The following is a 19538-nucleotide window of genomic DNA, read 5'->3' as shown; positions in this document are numbered from 1 at the left end:
TTTTAGTCTTCAAACGGGTTAAATAGAACAGTTGTATGGATTGTGCAATCACTGCTACAATAGCTTCGCTTTCCTGGCTCATCATTGGGGATTTTAATCTAGTAAGATCACTTTGGACAGAGCTTTAGTCAACACTGACCATACCGTCACTTTCCCAAATACCTGTCTCACTCCGTTGCCGAAACCAACTTCGGATCACATTCCAATCCTCCTATCCATGTCGACCTCGATCCCAAAATCCAATGTATTCCGTTTTGAAAATTCGTGGCTCCACAACTCCTCCTTCCTTCCCTCCGTCCTCCCAGCATGGTGCTCTGCAAATGAAATCCCGGATGCTGCAGGACGCCTCGACGCGTGCCTCAAGTCGACCCGTGCGGCGGCCAAGGTCTGGTCTCGGCGTATAAGGGCGCCCAAACAACTCATACAAAACTGCAAATTCATAATCCTACTGTTTGATACTTTTGAAGATACAAGAAGCCTGTCAGCTCATGAGTTGCAGGTCAGGCGTCTCTGTCAGGATCGTCTGGCAAGAGAGAGATCAGGGAGCGGGCTGTCTATTGGCGGCAAAGAAGCAAGGTCAGAGCAATCCAGGAGGCGGATACAAACACCGCCTTCCACCATGCCCATGCCACTGTCCGTTTCAGAAGCAATGCCATAAGAGTCATCGATGTTCAGGACACTCCAATCACAAGCCATGAAGGCAAGGTTCAGGCTCTGACGGCCTTCTTCACTTCTATCATTGGCTCTCCAGGATCTTCGGTTTGGGGCTACGACGTCCAATCTCTGTTCAGTGGAAGCCGGCAGCCATCACAAGCTCTGAACCGTCCGTTTTCTGAGCTGGAAACGAAACAGGCGATGCTCTCTATGGACAGGCAGAGTGCGCCAGGCCCTGATGGTTTTGGACCATCTTTTTACAGAGCTGCTTGGCACACTGTAAAACCGAAATTAATGGCGTTTATGCACAGTTTTCACAGAGGGGATGCTCAGTTGGAGAGGATAAATCGCTCTTATATGGTCCTCATCCCAAAGACTCCGGGGGCAACCAAGGTCGACGCCTTTAGGCCAATTTGCTTGCAGAACTGCTCCATCAAGATTTTGGCCAAAACTCTGACAAGAAGGCTGCAAATGGAAATTGGTGAGTTGATTGATCTAAACCAGACGGGGTTCCTGAAGGGGAGATCAATTGCGGACACCTTCGTCTATGCTGCTGAGGTTGTTCAGGTCTGTCAAAAGAGGAAACTTCCTGCCTTGGTCATCGAATTGGATTTGGCAAAGGCTTTTGATACTGTCAGCTGGGTTGGCCTTGACTGTATTTTGCAAGCTAGGGGGTTTTCAGATGTTTGGAGGCAGTGGATCCACTCTTTACTTTCGTCCTCAAAGTCTGCTGTGCTTGTTAACGGGTGTCCCGGACCTTGGATAACATGCAGGAGGGGCTGCGGCAGGGGGTCCTTTGTCCCCGTATCTCTTCCTGATTGTGGCAGATACTCTACAGACAATGATCTGAGCTTATGCACCGGACATCAGACATCCCATCGATCAAACGGCTGGCTGTGCAATGTTCCAGTACGCTGATGATACGCTTCTAGTGCTGAAGGGAGACCTGGGAACGGTTCAGAAGCTCAAGACAATATTAGATCTTTTTGCTGCTGCAACTGGCCTTACGATCAACTACAATAAGAGTTCGGCAGTACCAATTCATATGGATGAAGTCTTGATCAATCAATGCATTGCTTCTTTGGGTTATAAGAGAGAATCATTCCCGCAGAATTATCTGGGCTTGCCTCTGTCAGTCAACAAACTTCCAAATTCAGTCTTCCAAACTTATATTGATAGAATTCAGAGATCGCTTTGATCTTGGCAGGCCAGTCTATTGAATACAATGGGCAGGGTTGTTCTTATCAACTCGGTTTTGGACAGCAAGCTTGTCTACGTTATGTCATCCATGCAGGTCCCCCGGGGGTGCTGCATCAGATCGATAAGCTTAGAAGGGCCTTCCTGTGGGCTGGCGAACAGAACACCACTTCCTCCAAGTGCCTAGTTGCATAGGAAAATGTTTGCACAACAAAGGACCTCGGAGGATTGGGAATTAAAGATCTTGGAACTCACAACATCTGCCTCCCTATCAAACTAATTCATAGATTACACTGTGCAAACTCATTAGCTTGGGCAATCTGGATTCGGCAGAGAACAAACTTGGCATGCCTAAAAGGGGAATTGCGTGGTCACCACTGGGAGGTGTTAAGATCCCTCTTACCTCTATATCAGGCCATCACAACTGTTACTTTGGGAAATGGAAAGTCCACTTCCTTCTGGAATGACGTCTGGTTTGGGGACGATGCAATCGCCGATCGTTTCCCGGCTCTATACTCACACTGCACTCAAAAGGACGTCTCAGTCAGCTATGCAGTGAACTCCAATCTTCAGAATGCTTTTGTAAACAAGCTCACAACGCAAGCCGCGGTTGAACTTGGACAAGTCCAGCTGATCATACAACAAACAACGCTCGATCGATGTAGATAGCGAAGACACAAGGCAGTCACCTTTCAGCTGTGGTCATGGTAAGCTCGATACTTCGGCAATTTATAAGCTGCTGAAGGCTAGAGGACGGCTCTCCGACCCGGCTTCAGAGTTCATCTGGAACAACGCTTCGCCACCAAGGGTACAATTGTTCATGTGGCTTGTCATCAAGGGTAGAATTCAGTGCCGTGCGAATCTGTTTAAAAAGCACGTCGTTGACAGCCCGTCATGCACAATATGTGGATCACCGCAAGAGACGACGGGACACCTCCTCTTCCAATGTACCGGGGCTGCTGAATTCTGGGCATCTCTAGGTGTACCGGTCCCCCCAAAATGCCTTCAGCAGCAGCGTAACTTGTTCAGGCCTGTTTGGCTGGTATTAAAGTCGGCTGATAAATTGGCTGAAACTGTTTTGCTGTGAGAGAAAAATATTCTAGCTAATAAGCCGGCTGATAAGTTCAAGTGATGAATTATCCTGCCTAAGACAGCTATTAATTGACTGCTCATCTGAAGCCAAGCAGTGGAAAGCAAGGCTGCCAAGAAGGCAGAAACCGATCGCTGATGCATGGTGTAGTTTGTTTTAGGAAGCTTTACAAAGATCTTTGTAATCCTTGATATAAATTCCGAGCCATCAAATCCTCCTACATATGTAAGCTGCCAAAGCCAAATTGCAATGATTTGCAAATAAAATCAGGTGGGGAATCTCCACTCCGTTGAAATTTCAAAAAAAAAAACACACACAATAGCTTCGCTTTGGCACTGAGCCAGTGAGGCAGTGACCGGCTGGTGGCTGCTACTGAGCAGGGTCACTGCTGCTACGCCTTGTTTGTTTCGTTGAAATTTGGCTTATGCTGATGCTTATGCTGATTTATTATGAGAGAAAAATATCGTTTATTCGCTGGAAAGTACTGTTGAAGTGGTGCTGCAGAATAAAACGTACTCCGCACAAAATGTTTCTTCCTTGCGGGGCGTTTGCAAACTAGAGTGGTGCGAATAAATTCATGGGTGAAAATGAGAACCACTCTCCCGTAGTTACAGGTAATTGAAGTTTTGGAGAAGTTGAACTTTAAAGAAACTTCGGAGGATTCAATTCCTATAGCAAAAATTTACTCTGTTTGGATCCTGGGAATTGAATTCATTTTAATAATCATAATTTAGACATATATTAGTTAAGCTAATATGGTTGTATATGGATTGTATTTGTATATTATTGTTGGCTATATGAGAGAAATATGTATGTGTTGCATTTCTACCGTAGGAGAGTGAGTTGAAGAGAGTGTTACAAGTTGCAAAGTAAAAATATAGCATGACAATCTATAGAATCAATTTCTATCTCCCACCCTATGAATTTGAGATAGGCTTATACGTGAACTTTGGAAAGTGGTGGAATATCAAATTCCAAACCAAATAGTCTAGTTTATTAAGTAGATTTCAATTCCTCCAGATGAAAGGATCGAAACGCCCCTAAGATCCCTTGGAAGAAATGAATGCTTTCCAACAATTTGTTTGAAATTCCTATGAATGAGGCTATTCAAATTTTAGAGAAAACTAAGCATGAGGTCCAACCTTCCTGCTTTGCTTTCTATACATGTGTTTTCTTATATTGCTTTCAAAGGTTTATTCCAAAAGTTTCCACTTTCCTTTCCTTTAGGATTTAAAGTGCTATGGCATTCCAACTCTACATTTTGCATACTCCTAATATTTCGAAAATCTGATGTCAAATACCAAGGAGGCATAAGTGGTTAATCACCATTTACTGATTGCTTAGCAAATGAGTGGGCGGTCACCTGAGGAAGCACACATGGGGGAGAGAGGCAGGGGGAATCTCACACGGACACAACCAATCCATTCATGGGCATAAGCGATTGATTTCCACCGCTTGTTTTTCATATGAACTGGCTGTAAAAATACCTTTAGTGAAAACCATTTCTATAGCAGTGATAAAAAAACAACAAATAAGCACTCATATTGGTGGAGACAGTGAAATGGAAGAGATGCAGAAAAAATTCATGTTCAAAAACAAACTCAAGGTGATTTGGTGGGGTTGTTTTGCAATTTTCTTAAATAAAAACAATACATCAAATGTTCTTATAAATTGATTTCTAGGTGCAGTTGCATACTTGCTTCTGCAAATGTCTGATTTCTAGAGACTTTCGTAGAGGTGGGTGCACATTATATCCCACACATGGTGGTCATTTAAAACAATCTATTACGGGTTGAGAGTCAATCTCAAGGTGATTTTATTTGAGGTTGTTTTGCAATTTCCTTAAAAACAATATAAATAAATCATAAATTTTAAATAAATTTAGCTACTTTCTTATGCCACACAACCCATGTTTTTCTTTTAAGATACAATGCACAACATATTTATAACGTTCGAAAACACACAAGGAAACTAATTTAGACTATCGAATCCTAAATATAGTCACTTCGACAATACCTCGTGTTAATATCTAGGTAACTCTCACTAGACACATTTATGTTGTAAAACACACCACACAGAAGCAAATTTAGGCATGCACAATCAAAGAGATGCAGGTCTAGGAAAAGAAATAATGTGGTAACCAATTACCTCGTTTGTTATCATAGTCCTATAAAATCCTTGTGTTGTCCGCACTTTTTTAGAAAGTCGAGAGCCTCTCTTCTTCAAAGCTTTTTTTCCCCTCCTACCTACGCTAGTTCTTCCAAATTCCAACATCAAACACAAGTCACGTACATTGATTACTTCGGCAACATGGTTCGATCACGATGGTCGCATTCTATTGCACCAACATGTAGGAGCTCGGCGATGTTTACAGCCTATTGGCACTAGAGCTCCACAAGGATATTGGCATTACCAACTCTGAAGAGTTGCGTCACAAAGCCATAGTCCATGCGATCTCTCTTGGTTTCTCGCCACCATCCTCGGCGACGTAAAAAGATCCCAAATCCAACATAGTTGCTTCTCGCCAACTCGAGCTGTTGACTCTAGCCATCACCACCACCACCAAGGCTCACGTCCACGGATCTATAGGTATGATGGTTGAGGTTGCATCACTCCTAATAGCAACGCCACCGTATTGAGGGCAAAAGTGTTGCCGTTTAGTAAGAGCAACATAAGAATGTTTGATGTAGCCATCGGTCTTCCAAAGTTTGTTCCGAAGCCGAGGCAGTGTCAAGCTGTTCACAATGCTCCAAACCTGATGAAGCAGGGCAACAGAGCGCCGGGTTTTTCTTGCCGCGTGCCGAGGCGTACCACAACCGGAAACCTCTGAAAACGGGTAGGGGTAGTGCAAATATGAAGAAGACATGTTACAGTGATCAACAATGCCGTCAAGAGCGACGACAACAACTCAGTCTCTGCGGCCACTGTGCGGGACAACAAGAACGCAACATGAGCGACACAACCTCTACACGAGTGGATCTATTAACCAATGATAGACGAGACATGTGCATCTATTGTATCACCTGTACGATTGATCGATGGTGACCAACAGCGAGAGATACAATTCGACATTTGTAACAATCAGATACAGGCATAGGAATAAATAAATGGCGTCTCTCGATGTATATATCTATACGATTGATCGACGCATTCATAAACCAATGGCAAGAGACAACCCTGGATCCAACTTGAAATTCTGAAGTCTGAGGGCCTGTTTTGTTCCAAATAAGTCACCTACTTATAAGTTAAAAAATAAAATAAGTGACTTATTTTGCCAAACATCACCAACTTATAAGTCACCCCATGCTTATAAGTTTTAAGTTGGTTCACCCCTACTTAAAACTTATAAGTCACCATTTTCCACGTGAGGCCCACACCTTTGATGAGCTTATAAGTCATCTACAACCCACCTGACTTAATAAGTCACCTGACTTATGAAACCAGGCCCCGAAAGAGGATAGAAATTGTGAACTGAAGTCCGAAAGAGGACAAGACACGTCATCTGGGCTTTAGCAGTTAGGATAGGAGTAGCTGGCACCACGACGTTAACAACGATATATCTTTCTTCGGCCGCGCTGTTTCACCAGATTCTATTCTAAATTCTAAACCTCAGCTAATACGCCAGCCAGCCCAGGAGCCAACCCCTAGGCCCTACCCTACTCGCTGTGGCCCCAAATCCGCAACTGCTCCTCCTCTTCCTCGTCGTCTTCCTCCCCGTCCCCTCCCGGCCTCCCCGGCCCCCAGCCCCAATTCTCCGTCTCCTGTCCTTCTCCGCGTCCGAGGGTTGCAGCCCTCCGCATCCGCCCGGACCCCACTGGGAATGGCGGCGTGAGGAGGTCCCCGTACTAGGGTTTTTCAATCCGGGAGGCCAAGGGGACGCCGGGGGTTGGAGTGAGGGGCCGCTATGGCGACCGACGTGCCCATGACCCCGGAGCTCGAGCAGATCGACGGCGAGATCCACGACATCTTCCGCGCCCTCCAGTGAGTCCTGGATCTCCCCTCCCTCGCCTCTGCTGCTTTTGGACTGTGCCTTGGCGAAGCCACGGGCGCCGTACGCGTCAGCGGAGAGGTTGCCGTGCGCTTTCCACTTGCTCTGGGCCAGCTCTGGACCTAATAAGGGAATTCGAATTCGAAAAAAAGCGAATCGTTCGTAATCAAGCAACCATTGACCGGAGAGTAAAAGGTTTGGTACGACAGGGTGGGGGTGGGGTAAATCCGCGTTAGGACTTAGGAGCTTCAGCCACGGAGCAGAGCACTGAATCAACAACAAAATTGTGGTATCAAGCGTATATTTTACAGGTTCCAACAGAAACCTTGGTTGCTGTAGTTTTGGTGCCAAGATACTCATGGTTCTTCAAGATGGGTTTTACTTCCATCCTTTGCATTTAACACTACCAGTAATGTACATGGTGCACGGTTTCGTAATTGTACCGCTTCTAAGCATCCTTGCATCAGTTGGTAAAGCAAGTTTACTCCTGCCCAATTTGTTGACACCACTGGTTATACCCGAATCAGGTATTGGGATCGATGTATCAGATTCTGCAACGGCTGTATTGGTTTATTATGTCTCCTTTTTTGACATCAGCCAAATTCATATCTATACAAGTTGCATAGTTGCAAAATATCAAAAACGTTTTTGTATGATTAGACCTATGCAGCACGGGTATGGATACATGTATGTATCAAGTGGATACAGATACATGTATTGGTATCAAGTGATACGGATGCACATATAGCATTTTCCCCAAAAACCCTGATACATTGATACGTTTTAGTGTTCTTTTAATAAGTATAAATAATTGTATATATTAAAATAATAAAATCAGTGTTGCAGTAGCAGGCAAAAGGAACATTGAACTGCATTTCTTGCTATGCAATTCTAGCTTCTTTTCCCTTCTCTTCTTCTTCATTCTCTGCAATATCAGAAGGCCTAGCACTAGTGCTATCACTACCCAAGTTTGTTGCTATCAGGAAGATAGGAGGGGCTGAAGGGGAACAGAGAAGACTAGAATCTAGATCGAGAGCAGGAAGACTACTTCGAGAATATGAAGACTAGATTGAGAATGGAAAGGCCAAATGGGAATAAACTCACAGGTGGTCGTGGCGCGGTGAAGTCATCACGGCCTGCAGGCATGGTCGTGGCGCAGTGGGGGAGTTTTGTCGCTATCACAGGAGTGGGGAAATCATCATACCCTGCGGGGTTGCCGGTGGCGGAGGCTTGTCTCTGCGGTGGTCGTGGTGGAGTTTCCTCACCAGTGTCTCTTCAGCGGCTGAGGTGGTTGCTCGTGTGGGTGGCAGTGCGTGTGGGTGGCGGCTGGCGGCACGAGAGTGATCAGGGTTGGCGCAGGCATGCAGGGGAACGTAGGGTTAACGGGGCGTCAGTGGTTATTTGGCTAGGCCATATCGAGCAACCGGCCAGATACGTGTCGGCCGACGTATTACATATTTCTGTATTTAATTTTTTTACCGATACTTCTCTGATACGTATCTGTCGCATATCAGGGCCGTATCCGTATTGGATACGAATCTGATACGGGATACGGACCCTACCACACGTATCCATGCGTTGTAGGATTATACTATGTAATTTCCTTGACCACTACTGAACTTGAATTCTTAAGAGTAGATTTGGAAATTGAATTGCTCTTTGTCTGGAAATACATGACAAATATTTGTCTAAGTGGATATTTTGTTTTGGAAATGTTAGCTTGAATGCCAATCTGTCATTCTTGAATGACATAAGATACCGTGAATTGATCTATGCTTATGGCAGTTAGATGATTCAATTTAATGAATTGGACTGATGTTATCTTTCCTACCTTTTTCTGGTCACTGGGAGATGATTTATGGAATGTTTTGATGATGTTAACTGTCCCCTGAAACTTAATGGTTTCAGACCATATTCCAAGGGTCAGGATGTATTTTGATGCCTGCCTTGTTATTTAAATAAATATTGATTTGATTAAAAATGAAATATCTATCCTTGCCCCTCCCAGTTTTATATTAGTCATCGCTAAATGTTGCAAGCAGTTTTTGGCAGACTTCAATGCCTGCATCCTTACTATGAACTAATATTGACATTCGTAGTCCATTTCTTGTGCGAGATCCAACCCGAGTTTCAAGTTGGAATAGCATTGTGTTCACCATCTTTATGTGACTTGATCAGGGACACCTCTTATACTTGTGATGTGGGAACATATGTGTTGATGTAGATTTTGTAACTCCTTATTTAACTCTCTTTTGATCTCATTCAAAGTAATATCAAGTTATTAGCTGCTTTCCTATTTAAGTGCTCCTGAGCCCTGACAGGAAGTTTTATTCCATGATATCTACTTTTATGCAGAAATGGATTCCAAAAGATGGATAAAATTAAAGATTCAAATAGGCAAGCAAAACAGTTGGAAGATCTTACTGTGAAAATGAAGGAGTGCAAGCGGTAGGTCAAGCTGGACAGTACTGTAGAATCTCTCATTGCAAAATTCCTGTGTTTATTTTCAATGCATGCACTAAAGCACCCATTAATCCATATTCCTCCATTTTACTTGTGCTATTTCTGATTTAAACACCCTTTTATTTGGGTGAAGCTGAATTAGAAATGATATTACCCGATCTCTGTTTTTTATGAAGATTTCCCCTTTGGAAGATTTTTTTTTATTTAATAATTTCAATTCTACCTTTCCAGCTTGATCAAAGAGTTTGATCGCATTCTCAAAGACGAGGAGTCAAATAATCCACCTGAGATCAACAAGCAGCTAAATGACAGAAAACAGTTCATGGTTGGTAACTCCAGTAGCCTCATTGTATTTCACCCTGCGCACTTTTGTAATGTTTCTTGTGCACTGTACAGATCAAAGAGTTGAATTCCTATGTCACCTTGAGGAAAACGTAAGTTGAAGTCCTTTCTTGAAACGGAAATTGTTGTTTTGCACGTCTCTAGTTCTCTGCTTTTTTTTTTTATCTCAATTACAAAGATGCATACTACTAAAATCAAGAAACTTCTGATTTGAACTGTTATACCTCCATATTTGTGCCACTTGGTACCTATTGTAAGTTTTAAGGCTAATTCAAAAAGTTTCTTGCAGATATCAAAGTAGCCTTGGTAACAACAATAAGAGGGTTGAGCTCTTCGATATGGGTGCTGGAAGTAGTGAGCCTGCTGCTGAGGACAATATTCAAATGGCATCAGGTGAAATTAGTTTCTAACTTCTTTACAAACCCACGATAGATAATCTTATATTGCTTTGTAAAACTTCAAGCATGTCATAGCTCACAGAGCATACAATCATATCCTTGACATTAACATATGATATTTTAAAACATTAGAGCTGCTACTGCTAGGCTGCACTACTGGATTTTTTTTTTAAAAAAATACTCCTGGAAAGAAACTGATATGAAATTTATAAATTTGTATAGTAGGAAATATTATTTTTCATTAACAAAGTAAAGAAAAGTTGAGTTTACAAGATTGTGAGCCACAAGAACTCTGGGTCAACCAGGTCGTAGGTCAGGGTAGAGGCCTGAGGTTGTCTAAAAACTTGGATCAAAGGGGTAGTTCGGAACGGGAGACCCCAACAATTTGAGTCGATGAGCCATGATATATCACACATAACTAGTTGTAGAAGATCAATAAAAAGTAATATAAAAGCAAAAGAAGGCCATAAATTGGGCCACTATGCTAACCCATTCATCCTACTACCCACCTAAAGTAACCTACGGGAGTCGCCATTTCCTTCTGCATTGCTCCTTGCCTTTTCTCTATGCTCTAGCAACCCAACGCTGCCAACCCCAAATCAACCACTGGTAACCAATATCTCGCTCCTCAAAGTAGTAAAATTGATTCCCCATGGTGTCCTTTTCTCTTTTGTCTACCAGTTCCATTGGAGAAGGCTTAATTTTGCGTCGGCTGTTGCTTCTCCCAAAGTTGTGTGATCCAGTCCTTGTCCGTTTCTGCTGGCAGTCTTCAACATCGGGTGCCCGCATGCCTCCCATGTCTCAGCAACAGAAATCCGCATCAACTACCCCTTCTCTCATCTCCCATGTTCCTCAATGTGGAGCGCAGGAGCGGTGATCTGGGCAGAATCAGTAGTCAGTCCTGCTTGACCCTGGCCGACGATTTTGGACGATGTCACTGGGTCGCAGAACACGCTATCATCCCCGATTCCTGCGTTCATACCTGGTTAAGAGGCACTGCAAGTCAAAACAACAAAAGTGGATCAAAAGATATTTTAGTTGGCTTGTTCCAGTTATGAGTGAATTATAAATGCCTGATTGACATGTAAAGGGGCCTGAACTACAAAATATTTCCCAAGACAAAATTCTCACATCAGGATGTGAATGATTAACCAATTTCTCAACGCTGGGGTTGATCCTAAAGAGATACCACTTCCTCATGAATTTATCTTGAATCACGACCTTTTGGCTCAACTTTATCCTAGTTTTGCCGAAGGAGGAACCCCCTTTTTCATTCTCCTTGAATTGGTCCAAATATGTGGAATTTCTTAGTTTTTGTGGAGGACTAGATCCAATAACCGGTGGTCTATAGTTGAGTGATCATTCTATTGCTGTTCATAACCTAAAATATGAATTGAGTTGAGGGCAAGGTATTTTACTTCTTATACGATTATCTCACTAACATTGCAGCCATGACAAATCAACAACTCATTGATGCTGGAAGGAACCAAATGGACCAAACAGATCAAGCTATTGAACGTTCAAAAATGGTTACTTCCCTTACTAAGCACCCTTGTCCTGTTTGTTTCAGTTCTCTTCCATGGCAAATTTTACAGGGCATTCTTCTTGTAGGTTGTAGCACAAACTGTTGAGACTGGAGCTCAAACTGCTGCTACATTAACAGCGCAAGTATGCCTCTGTATTATACTGGAGTATTATTTTTTCACTTCTAAAGCATGTTTTCCAGCTGGCATACGAGCGGACTTGCTAAGCATTATTATGATTTCTGGCCTGTTTGCTATTTGCATTGCTCTATTCGTTCTGCTCAGTTCCAGATAATACTTTCCTAGATTGCCCGAAGAACGGTTTTTTTGTTGACCTTCCATCTTAAAGACGAGAAAATTAGGAGGAATTTCTAACTTCAAAATGCTGTTTTATTTCTAGACAGAGCAAATGAAGAGAATTGGTAATGAGCTAGATACTGTCCACTTTTCACTGAAGAAAGCTAGCCAACTAGTGAAAGAGATTGGTCGCCAGGTACTCCCTCGTTCCCACTCTCTGACACATACATGGTGAGAACGCACAAGCACCAACTGAAAGTTAAACACATGATTTTGCAGGTTGCGACTGACAAATGTATCATGGCATTCCTCTTTCTTATCGTTGTAGGTGTGATTGCTATCATTGTTGTTAAGGTATGTAAAGTAAATGTTAGTCATCTGTCTGCAGAAGAATATTTTCAGTTCAACATTCTTTGAGGAGAACTTGTGTCATCTTCTTACATTATTCTACAACAAATGGGAGTAAGCTTAAATATATATTTTTTAATTCTTGCAGATCGTCCATCCGAATAACAAAAACATCCGAGACATTCCAGGACTGGCCCCACCTGCTCAAAACTACCAGATTCATAACAGGAGATTATTGTGGGCAGAAGCTTTCATAGGTTAGGTCTGTATTCCTGCTCCTGGTGTTTGTGCACCGCTGGCCGTTTGGTTGTGTATATGCAACAGAGATGAGATGTTAAACCAAACCAGTAATTATGACGAATACTGAAAGAGTTATAGTGCTGAAATAGTTCATGCTTACCTTCAAGTGCCATTTTAACAAGCTGAGCTGCACTCAAAACATGCTGATCGACTGACAAACATTTAGAAGCATCGTAGTGCTATGAGAAGATGTGAGCAGCAGGATTGCAGGAAGCCAGGAACAGCACCTCGCCACGACGCCACCACCTCCCCAGTCCCCTCCGGCCGCCGAGGCCATCGTCAAACGTGTCGTCGGAGACGCCGTCCGTCCGGCGTCCATCTCAACCACTGCATCGGCGGGGCATTGGCCTCATCAGCTGATCCTCATTTTATCCCACCACGGTTCTGTCGATGTACATTTATTTGTTACACATCGTACGTCCGGAAAAAAGTCCATTCTCTACGAGCTCCGCCGCTGGCAAGGCTGAGGACATGGTCGTGCTGTCCGCCTCTCCGTCCGCTTCTATGGTTCAGGAATCAGTACATCGTGGCGCCAATATCACGGGGTGGTGGCCGGTGGGAGGACAAATTCAACTTCAAGGCAGCCATGGCGAAGATAGCCAGCGTCGAGCCCCGGTTATTAGAGAAGATGAACTGACGGGCTGTCCATTGATCACAGTCCACAACAAGCTTAATTTCACATATGCATACATATATTCTCTAGCTTGTGCATTGCCATTGTTTCGTTTTTATTTTATGAGCTTCACTTTGAAGTTGGGGTGAGCCACCTAGGTTGTCTGGTACGCGAGTAGTCGGCTTTGAATCCCTCGCTAGAGAGGCTATGCTTAAATGTAAAATATTTGTCCTCCTTAGCGCACCTCATGGCGTGTTGTGTAAAACAATCTTCTACTTAATACAAAGATGCGCAAACCTTTTACGTATTTGAGAAAAAAAAGCTTCACTTTGAAGTTTTGCATCATGACAGAATCCAAAGCTGACAGTGCTCAAAGTGAGCAAATGGCTAAAATCGATCGATGTTTGATCTTTACTCTGGACACACAAAAAAGCAACATATATATAAACCTTACTGAATGGGGCTCGGACTGAGCAAACAATAACACGGAGACCCACCAACCGATGGAACAACTAATAATATGGACACCCAACAAGACATGGAACAACTGACAAACTAAACACCAACATTGGATGGGGGACGATGGCAACGACCCAGACACAAACAAAACCATGGGGGGTGATACTTATCTACTTGGGTCCATTGAACCTTTGGAGCAACTTCTCAATTTATCTTAAACGATCTTGGGTAAATCGAAACCATTCCTCTGGTTATATCCTACCATGGAAGAAGCATCAGCAGAATTCTGATGGTTGAGGTTCACTTGATTATTCAGAAGCGGTCCTTGCTTGCCGGTTCTGCTTCCCGCTCCATGAGATTGCTGCGATGGGAACGAAACGTTTGAGGGTCCAGGGTGATCCATTCTGGTGCTCAGATGGTCGTAGTTGGAGTTGGAGAGGCTTGGAAAGAAACCAGTGAAAGTGTGAGCTTCAATAGCAGGCATCACGTTGACGATCTTGTTTTGTAGCATGTGATGGTGGTCCACGATGCTCCCCCCTTCTAAAGGCCCTGCCTTCTTTGTGCTGGAGCATGGAAGAAATTCTTCTTGTGGCAGGGTTGCTTGCATATGGAGGAGCTGTGAAGTCCTCATGTTCATGGAGTGGTTGACGTAGTTCCGCTGATGCATCACGGTGTGGTTGTATTCTCTAGCAGCAAGCGCCATCACCATCGTCTCTTGCTGAGGTGTTGACACAAATGACAAACTGTTAGTGATGTAGAGGCTGCTTAGTTCTCTCCCAGGCAGCTTTGCCTGATGATGTGAGTTACACCAGACGTCCTCTGATTTTAGGGGCAAGGTTGGTTTATCTCCAGACAGCTCTACTGAGCGTCCCCATACGTCCGATTTCGAGCATCTAGGATTTAGGCCCTGTTTGGATCCCATGACAAAACTTTAGCTCTGCACTTTTAGTCTTTTTTTTGCCATGGGGATCAAACACGGGGGGCTCAAAGTGAGCAAATGGCTAAAAACTGGGCTAAAATCTTTTGCTCCCAAAGAGACCCTAAACTGGGCTAAACTCTCTCGGGGCGGACGCTAGACGCCCCATACCCCTTGCCGCTCGCATACATGGCTGTGCATGGATAATTAAATGAGGGTAGATCAGTCATTGTAGATTAGAGGACTAAAATTTAGCCTATGGATCTAAACAGCCCAGCAGAACTAAAATTTAGGGGCTAAACTTTAGTCCTTAGACTAGTGGTCCAAACACCACCTTAGATACGTGCCTGTGCCTAGCACTGGAGGTGCCTAGGAGGGCGTCATGTTAACGAACCTGTTTTGTAGCATGTGATCCATGGTGTTGCCGCCACCTCGAGGCGCTGCCATCTTTGTGTCCTTGTTTAGTTCATCTCCCTAAAGTTTACTTCATATCCCATCAAATATTTAAACAGATGCATGGAGTATTAAATATAGACTAAAAAACTAACTAATTGCACAGTTTACGACTAATTTACGAGACGAATCTTTGAAGCCTAATTAGTTCATGATTTGACAATGTGGTGCTATAATAACACATGTGCTAATGATAAATTAATTAGGCTTAATAAATTCGTCTTGCGGATTACTGATGGATTCTGTAATTTATTTTTTTATTAGTATCCAAACATCTCATACAATATCCTCATGTGACACACGATATGACACCCTAAAACTTTACATCCTAGATTTAAACAAGGCCTCGAGTACGGAAGAAATTCTTGTGGCGGGGTTTCTTGCACATGGAACGCATGTTCATGGAGTGTTTGATGATGTAGTAGTTCTCTTGATGCATCATGATGTTGTTGTCCCCACTGGCAGGCGCCATCAGCGTCTCCTGTGAAGATGTTGGCACAGATGATAAACTGTTAGTGAGGTAATAATAGAACATGTTCAGGTTTGGATCAACGTTGTTGAAATTGTCCACTCCAACCGCAGGGGCATGGTATGCTAGTTCCGGTAGCGGCTCTGCTGCTGCTGCTGCTGCTGCTTCTATGAGCTGCACGTGATCCTCATCCTGTCCCTCTGTTGTGCCGGTACGACTGCCCTGCTCGACATCGCCGGCGGCGGCAGGCACGGCATCCAGTTCCAGGCCTTCCTCTTGGTGCTCTTCTTCGTCTCACCACCCTCCTGGCTATGCTTCTTCTGCTGGATCGTGCACAAGACCAGGTCGTCCATCTGCATACAAGAACAAGATCAAACCATTGTTAATGATAATGTCTCTTGCTGAGACACAAACACTAACAGCCAGATGAAAAGGGGATGATAACGACGACGACGAGACCTTGTTGGCATTGCCGCTGCGTATAGCTTCGAACTCCGCCTCGGAGGCGAGGCTCTCGTACGTACATGGTCCACTCCGTCTTGACACCGTCTTTAGCCTTCGCCGCCTGGTCCCGGCCGTCCCCCTCCTCCTCCTCCTCCGCCAGCCGACCGGCCTGGCTCTTCTTCTTCCTGCTGCGCGACGCTTCGTAGAACACCAGCGTCCCGCGGCATCCAACCAACACGCCGCCAGCAGAGCGGATCGGCCTAATGCTCCCCGTCGCGTTCCAGTGGCCATTGTCCGGCGTGGTCCGGTTCGGCCGGTTCCCGCCCACGTGCTTGCGTTCCATGTCGGTGAAGAAGAACCACCGGCCCTTGCCGTAGTTCCTGTACTTCTCTGCAGGCAGTTTGCAAATCACACGTCGATATTAGATACAGAAAAAAATATTTTTAACTGATTTTTGTCTGTTGAATAGCCTCGACCTCGATCGATCTGCGGTAGCTTACCTATGAGTTTATCCTGATGGTAATTGAGGATACGCTCGTTAACGAAGATCGGCAGGGGCAGCCGGTGGTTGGCGTTGGCGAGCCTCGGGCGCAGGTAGTGGACGACGAGCTCAACGTCGGTCGGGAGGAAGTGGTAGCCCGGAGGCAAGTTCAGCTCCAACTTTGCCGGGCTGCAAACAGGCGGCGCCGACGACGACATCGGTGTACTACACATGTACACCGAATCACTTTTTTTTAAGGAAAAAATCATGTTCATTAGGAATTTAGTAGGAACTAGGAATTTAGTAGGAACTAGATCAGATCTGAATACAATACAAATACGCAAATAGATTAACTTATTGTTCGAGTGCTCGGTTTGGATAGTAGGGAGTGAAGAGAGAAGGGCCTGGTGGCGTTGGTCGCCAGCGAAGGAGACGACGAAGTCATGCTGGCGTAAAGGAACCGATGAGTTAAGACGTGGCGTGGGGCGGCGGCAGAGGCGGCGATGGCCGAGAGCCACGAGAGAGAGAGCGTGCGCGGCGGCCGGCGGGCGTGGGTGAACGGGAGCGGGAGTAAGAAAAAGCAGACGGGGAACGGAAGCACCGAAAAAAAATAATTGTGGGCCTGGGCCTGGGCCCTGGTGGAGGAGACCTGAATATATTCTCACCCGGTTTATATAATCTAGATGATAAATATACCCAAATAAAACATACCGCAGAGGTAAAAAGGTTATAGAAAAAAAATTCTAAATTACTTCCTTCAAGTTCAGCTATTTTAATTGGTCAAACTTACTCACAATTCACAACTTAACAAGACTTGTCTTTCTTTGTTTCTCCACGTACAAGTTGTATTTTAATTTCAAATTCTGTAAGATGGTACAGAACATCAAGTATTATGTCAGAACAAAATAAGAAAGTTATAGACGGGTAACAGTAAATTTAACCAACTAAAATAGTTGGGAGAGTAAATCAAACCAGTTATTTGGACACAAGTCAAATTTAGATGGAGTAATTAAGATTTTTTCTTAGATTTTATAATCTCAACAAAGTGTCTTGGGGTAGAGATGTCAGGGCCTTAAAACCATTACGTCTCCTCCTTTGATTAATAGCGAAAAATGCATGTTTCTTGCATTGCTATAATAAGATAGTAATTGTGTTATTTCTCCTAAAACTCGAGTTTTTGTTATTATTTTTTCATCGCACTCGTTGATCTGTACATACATGTTTGCTAGTAACAAAGGTACCCGGAGGAGTGGATAAAGTTGTCTTGGTGTTAGAGAAATATTCCTGCGACCGAAGATAATGTGAATACTCTCCATCTCCAAATAAATCATTTTTCTAAAATTGTCTGAAGTCAAAACTTTTTAACGTTTGACTGAAATTATATAAGTAAGCACTGCTATTTATGATAACATCAAATATATCATAAAATATGACAAATATAATTGTAAAGGAGAGTGTATGATGTACCAATTTTATTTTTTTTCAATTATGAAATCTCCTTTTCTTGTGAAACAATATAATCAACTAGTGGACTACAATAGCTATAATCCTTTCATGTTTAGTTCCCCCAGTTATCAATAAATATGGTAAGTTGTAATAAGAAAGCACTGTTGGCTACTACTTACAACATGACCTCCAACTACAATCAAACCGAGGACGTTTTGACGTTAAGAAGGGAAGTGATGAGGACATAACACCTAGAGATACATCAATTGAGGATAAGGTTAACTTGTTCCTATGTTTGCATAAGGATATAAGTAATTGCTACCTAATGTTGGTACTTCAGTGTGCTTAGAAATAAAAGTGATGATGATGTGCGCTATGGAAATATGTTTTCTATGGGCACCCGCAACGGTATAGCGAGTTATTAGCTCTAAGCCAACTTCCTCAATAGTGCTAACTTTACCATATAGCTCATAATATGGATAGCCCCACATGACACTCTTACATGATCTTAGAATATGTGTATGCGTTTAGCTCTTAATTAAAAGGTAGCTTTTCTCTCTCTTCTATTGAAATATGAAAGAAATGCTTAAAGCTAGCTTATGAGTCACCCATTGCGGGTGCCCTATGGCCTCTACAACTAACGGGGCATGGATATATCATGCCTAAGACCCATCTTAGAGTGCATGCCCATCGAAGCACTAACATTCGATTTGCCGGTAGCTCGACAATATTATATTGGAAATGCCATAACTCTTTCACCCCGAGTGCCATTTCAAGTTATTCCAAATTATATAACTTTCAAATTATAAGTTATTTCAACTTTTTTGGAGACTCAAAGCATTTTAAGTTTGACCAAAATTACAGAGAGAATTATAAATATTTATGACATCAAATAGGTATTACTATGAAAATATAATTAATGAAGAATCTAATAATACTTATTTGGTATCATAAATGTTATTATTTTATTATATAAATTTGGTCAAACTTGAGATGCTTTGACTCTCCAAGAAAGTTAGAATGACTTATAATTTGGGATGGAGGGAGTACTAGAGTTGTCATGAGATATATTTTCATAATATATTTATTTGGTGTCAACAACATTATGATTTTTGCATGTATACTTGGTCAAACTTTGGACACTTTAATTGAGAATTCACCTAGAATTGCATTCTTTTTAGAATTTGAATCTTGCATTCTTTTTAGAATAGAGGTACCATCATGAGGCTTCTAAGCGCATGGCTTCTGAATGCTTGTTTATCTCAGCAGGTCGGCATGTTTGGGTACAGCTCATCAACTTGTCGTTAATTAAAAGGGGGAAAATTAAACCAAAGTGCTGAATACGATAAGCATGCAGCGGCAGTGCCCGGATATCTCACAGGCATGATTGAAGCGTGTTGAAGCTCGGAGCCGGAGTCAAAGATGTTCTCTTGTGTCAGATAAGAATAATCCATCTCTGTTTGTTCGCTGCATGCACCTGGATCAATCAATTCTTAAAAGACAGTATATTAGGTAGACGTATGCATGTGGCCGGTATCAACAGCTAGTGTATATACACTGTACAGGGTCATAGTCCTACCCTTGCTTAGTTGACTTGCGTATGGTCGAAAGGATTTGCTCGGTGGACATGAGATGTGTAGAAACCAACCACGCATGG

At 43.3% G+C, this 19538-nt stretch overlaps 1 protein-coding gene and 1 pseudogene across 1 annotated transcript; one reads left to right on the top strand and one right to left on the bottom strand.

The window, feature by feature from the left end:
• Window positions 1-6556: 6556 nt before the first annotated feature.
• Window positions 6557-12706, top strand: LOC136531858 (novel plant SNARE 13-like). Its single transcript, XM_066524513.1, has 10 exons — window positions 6557-6922; window positions 9285-9377; window positions 9624-9717; window positions 9789-9826; window positions 10024-10127; window positions 11582-11661; window positions 11744-11800; window positions 12056-12148; window positions 12232-12306; window positions 12449-12706. The coding sequence occupies exons 1-10, from the start codon at window positions 6846-6848 to the stop codon at window positions 12560-12562; spliced, it is 825 nt and encodes a 274-aa protein (XP_066380610.1). The 5' UTR covers window positions 6557-6845; the 3' UTR covers window positions 12563-12706.
• Window positions 12707-13881: 1175 nt separating this feature from the next.
• LOC136539967 (NAC domain-containing protein 2-like) lies at window positions 13882-16653 on the bottom strand (annotated as a pseudogene).
• Between the last annotated feature and the right edge of the window lie 2885 nt (window positions 16654-19538).

The sequence above is a fragment of the Miscanthus floridulus genome, chromosome 2 (genome assembly GCF_019320115.1).
Source record: "Miscanthus floridulus cultivar M001 chromosome 2, ASM1932011v1, whole genome shotgun sequence".
Lineage (NCBI taxonomy): Eukaryota > Viridiplantae > Streptophyta > Magnoliopsida > Poales > Poaceae > Miscanthus > Miscanthus floridulus.
This window is presented reverse-complemented; position numbering and strand designations above follow the sequence as displayed.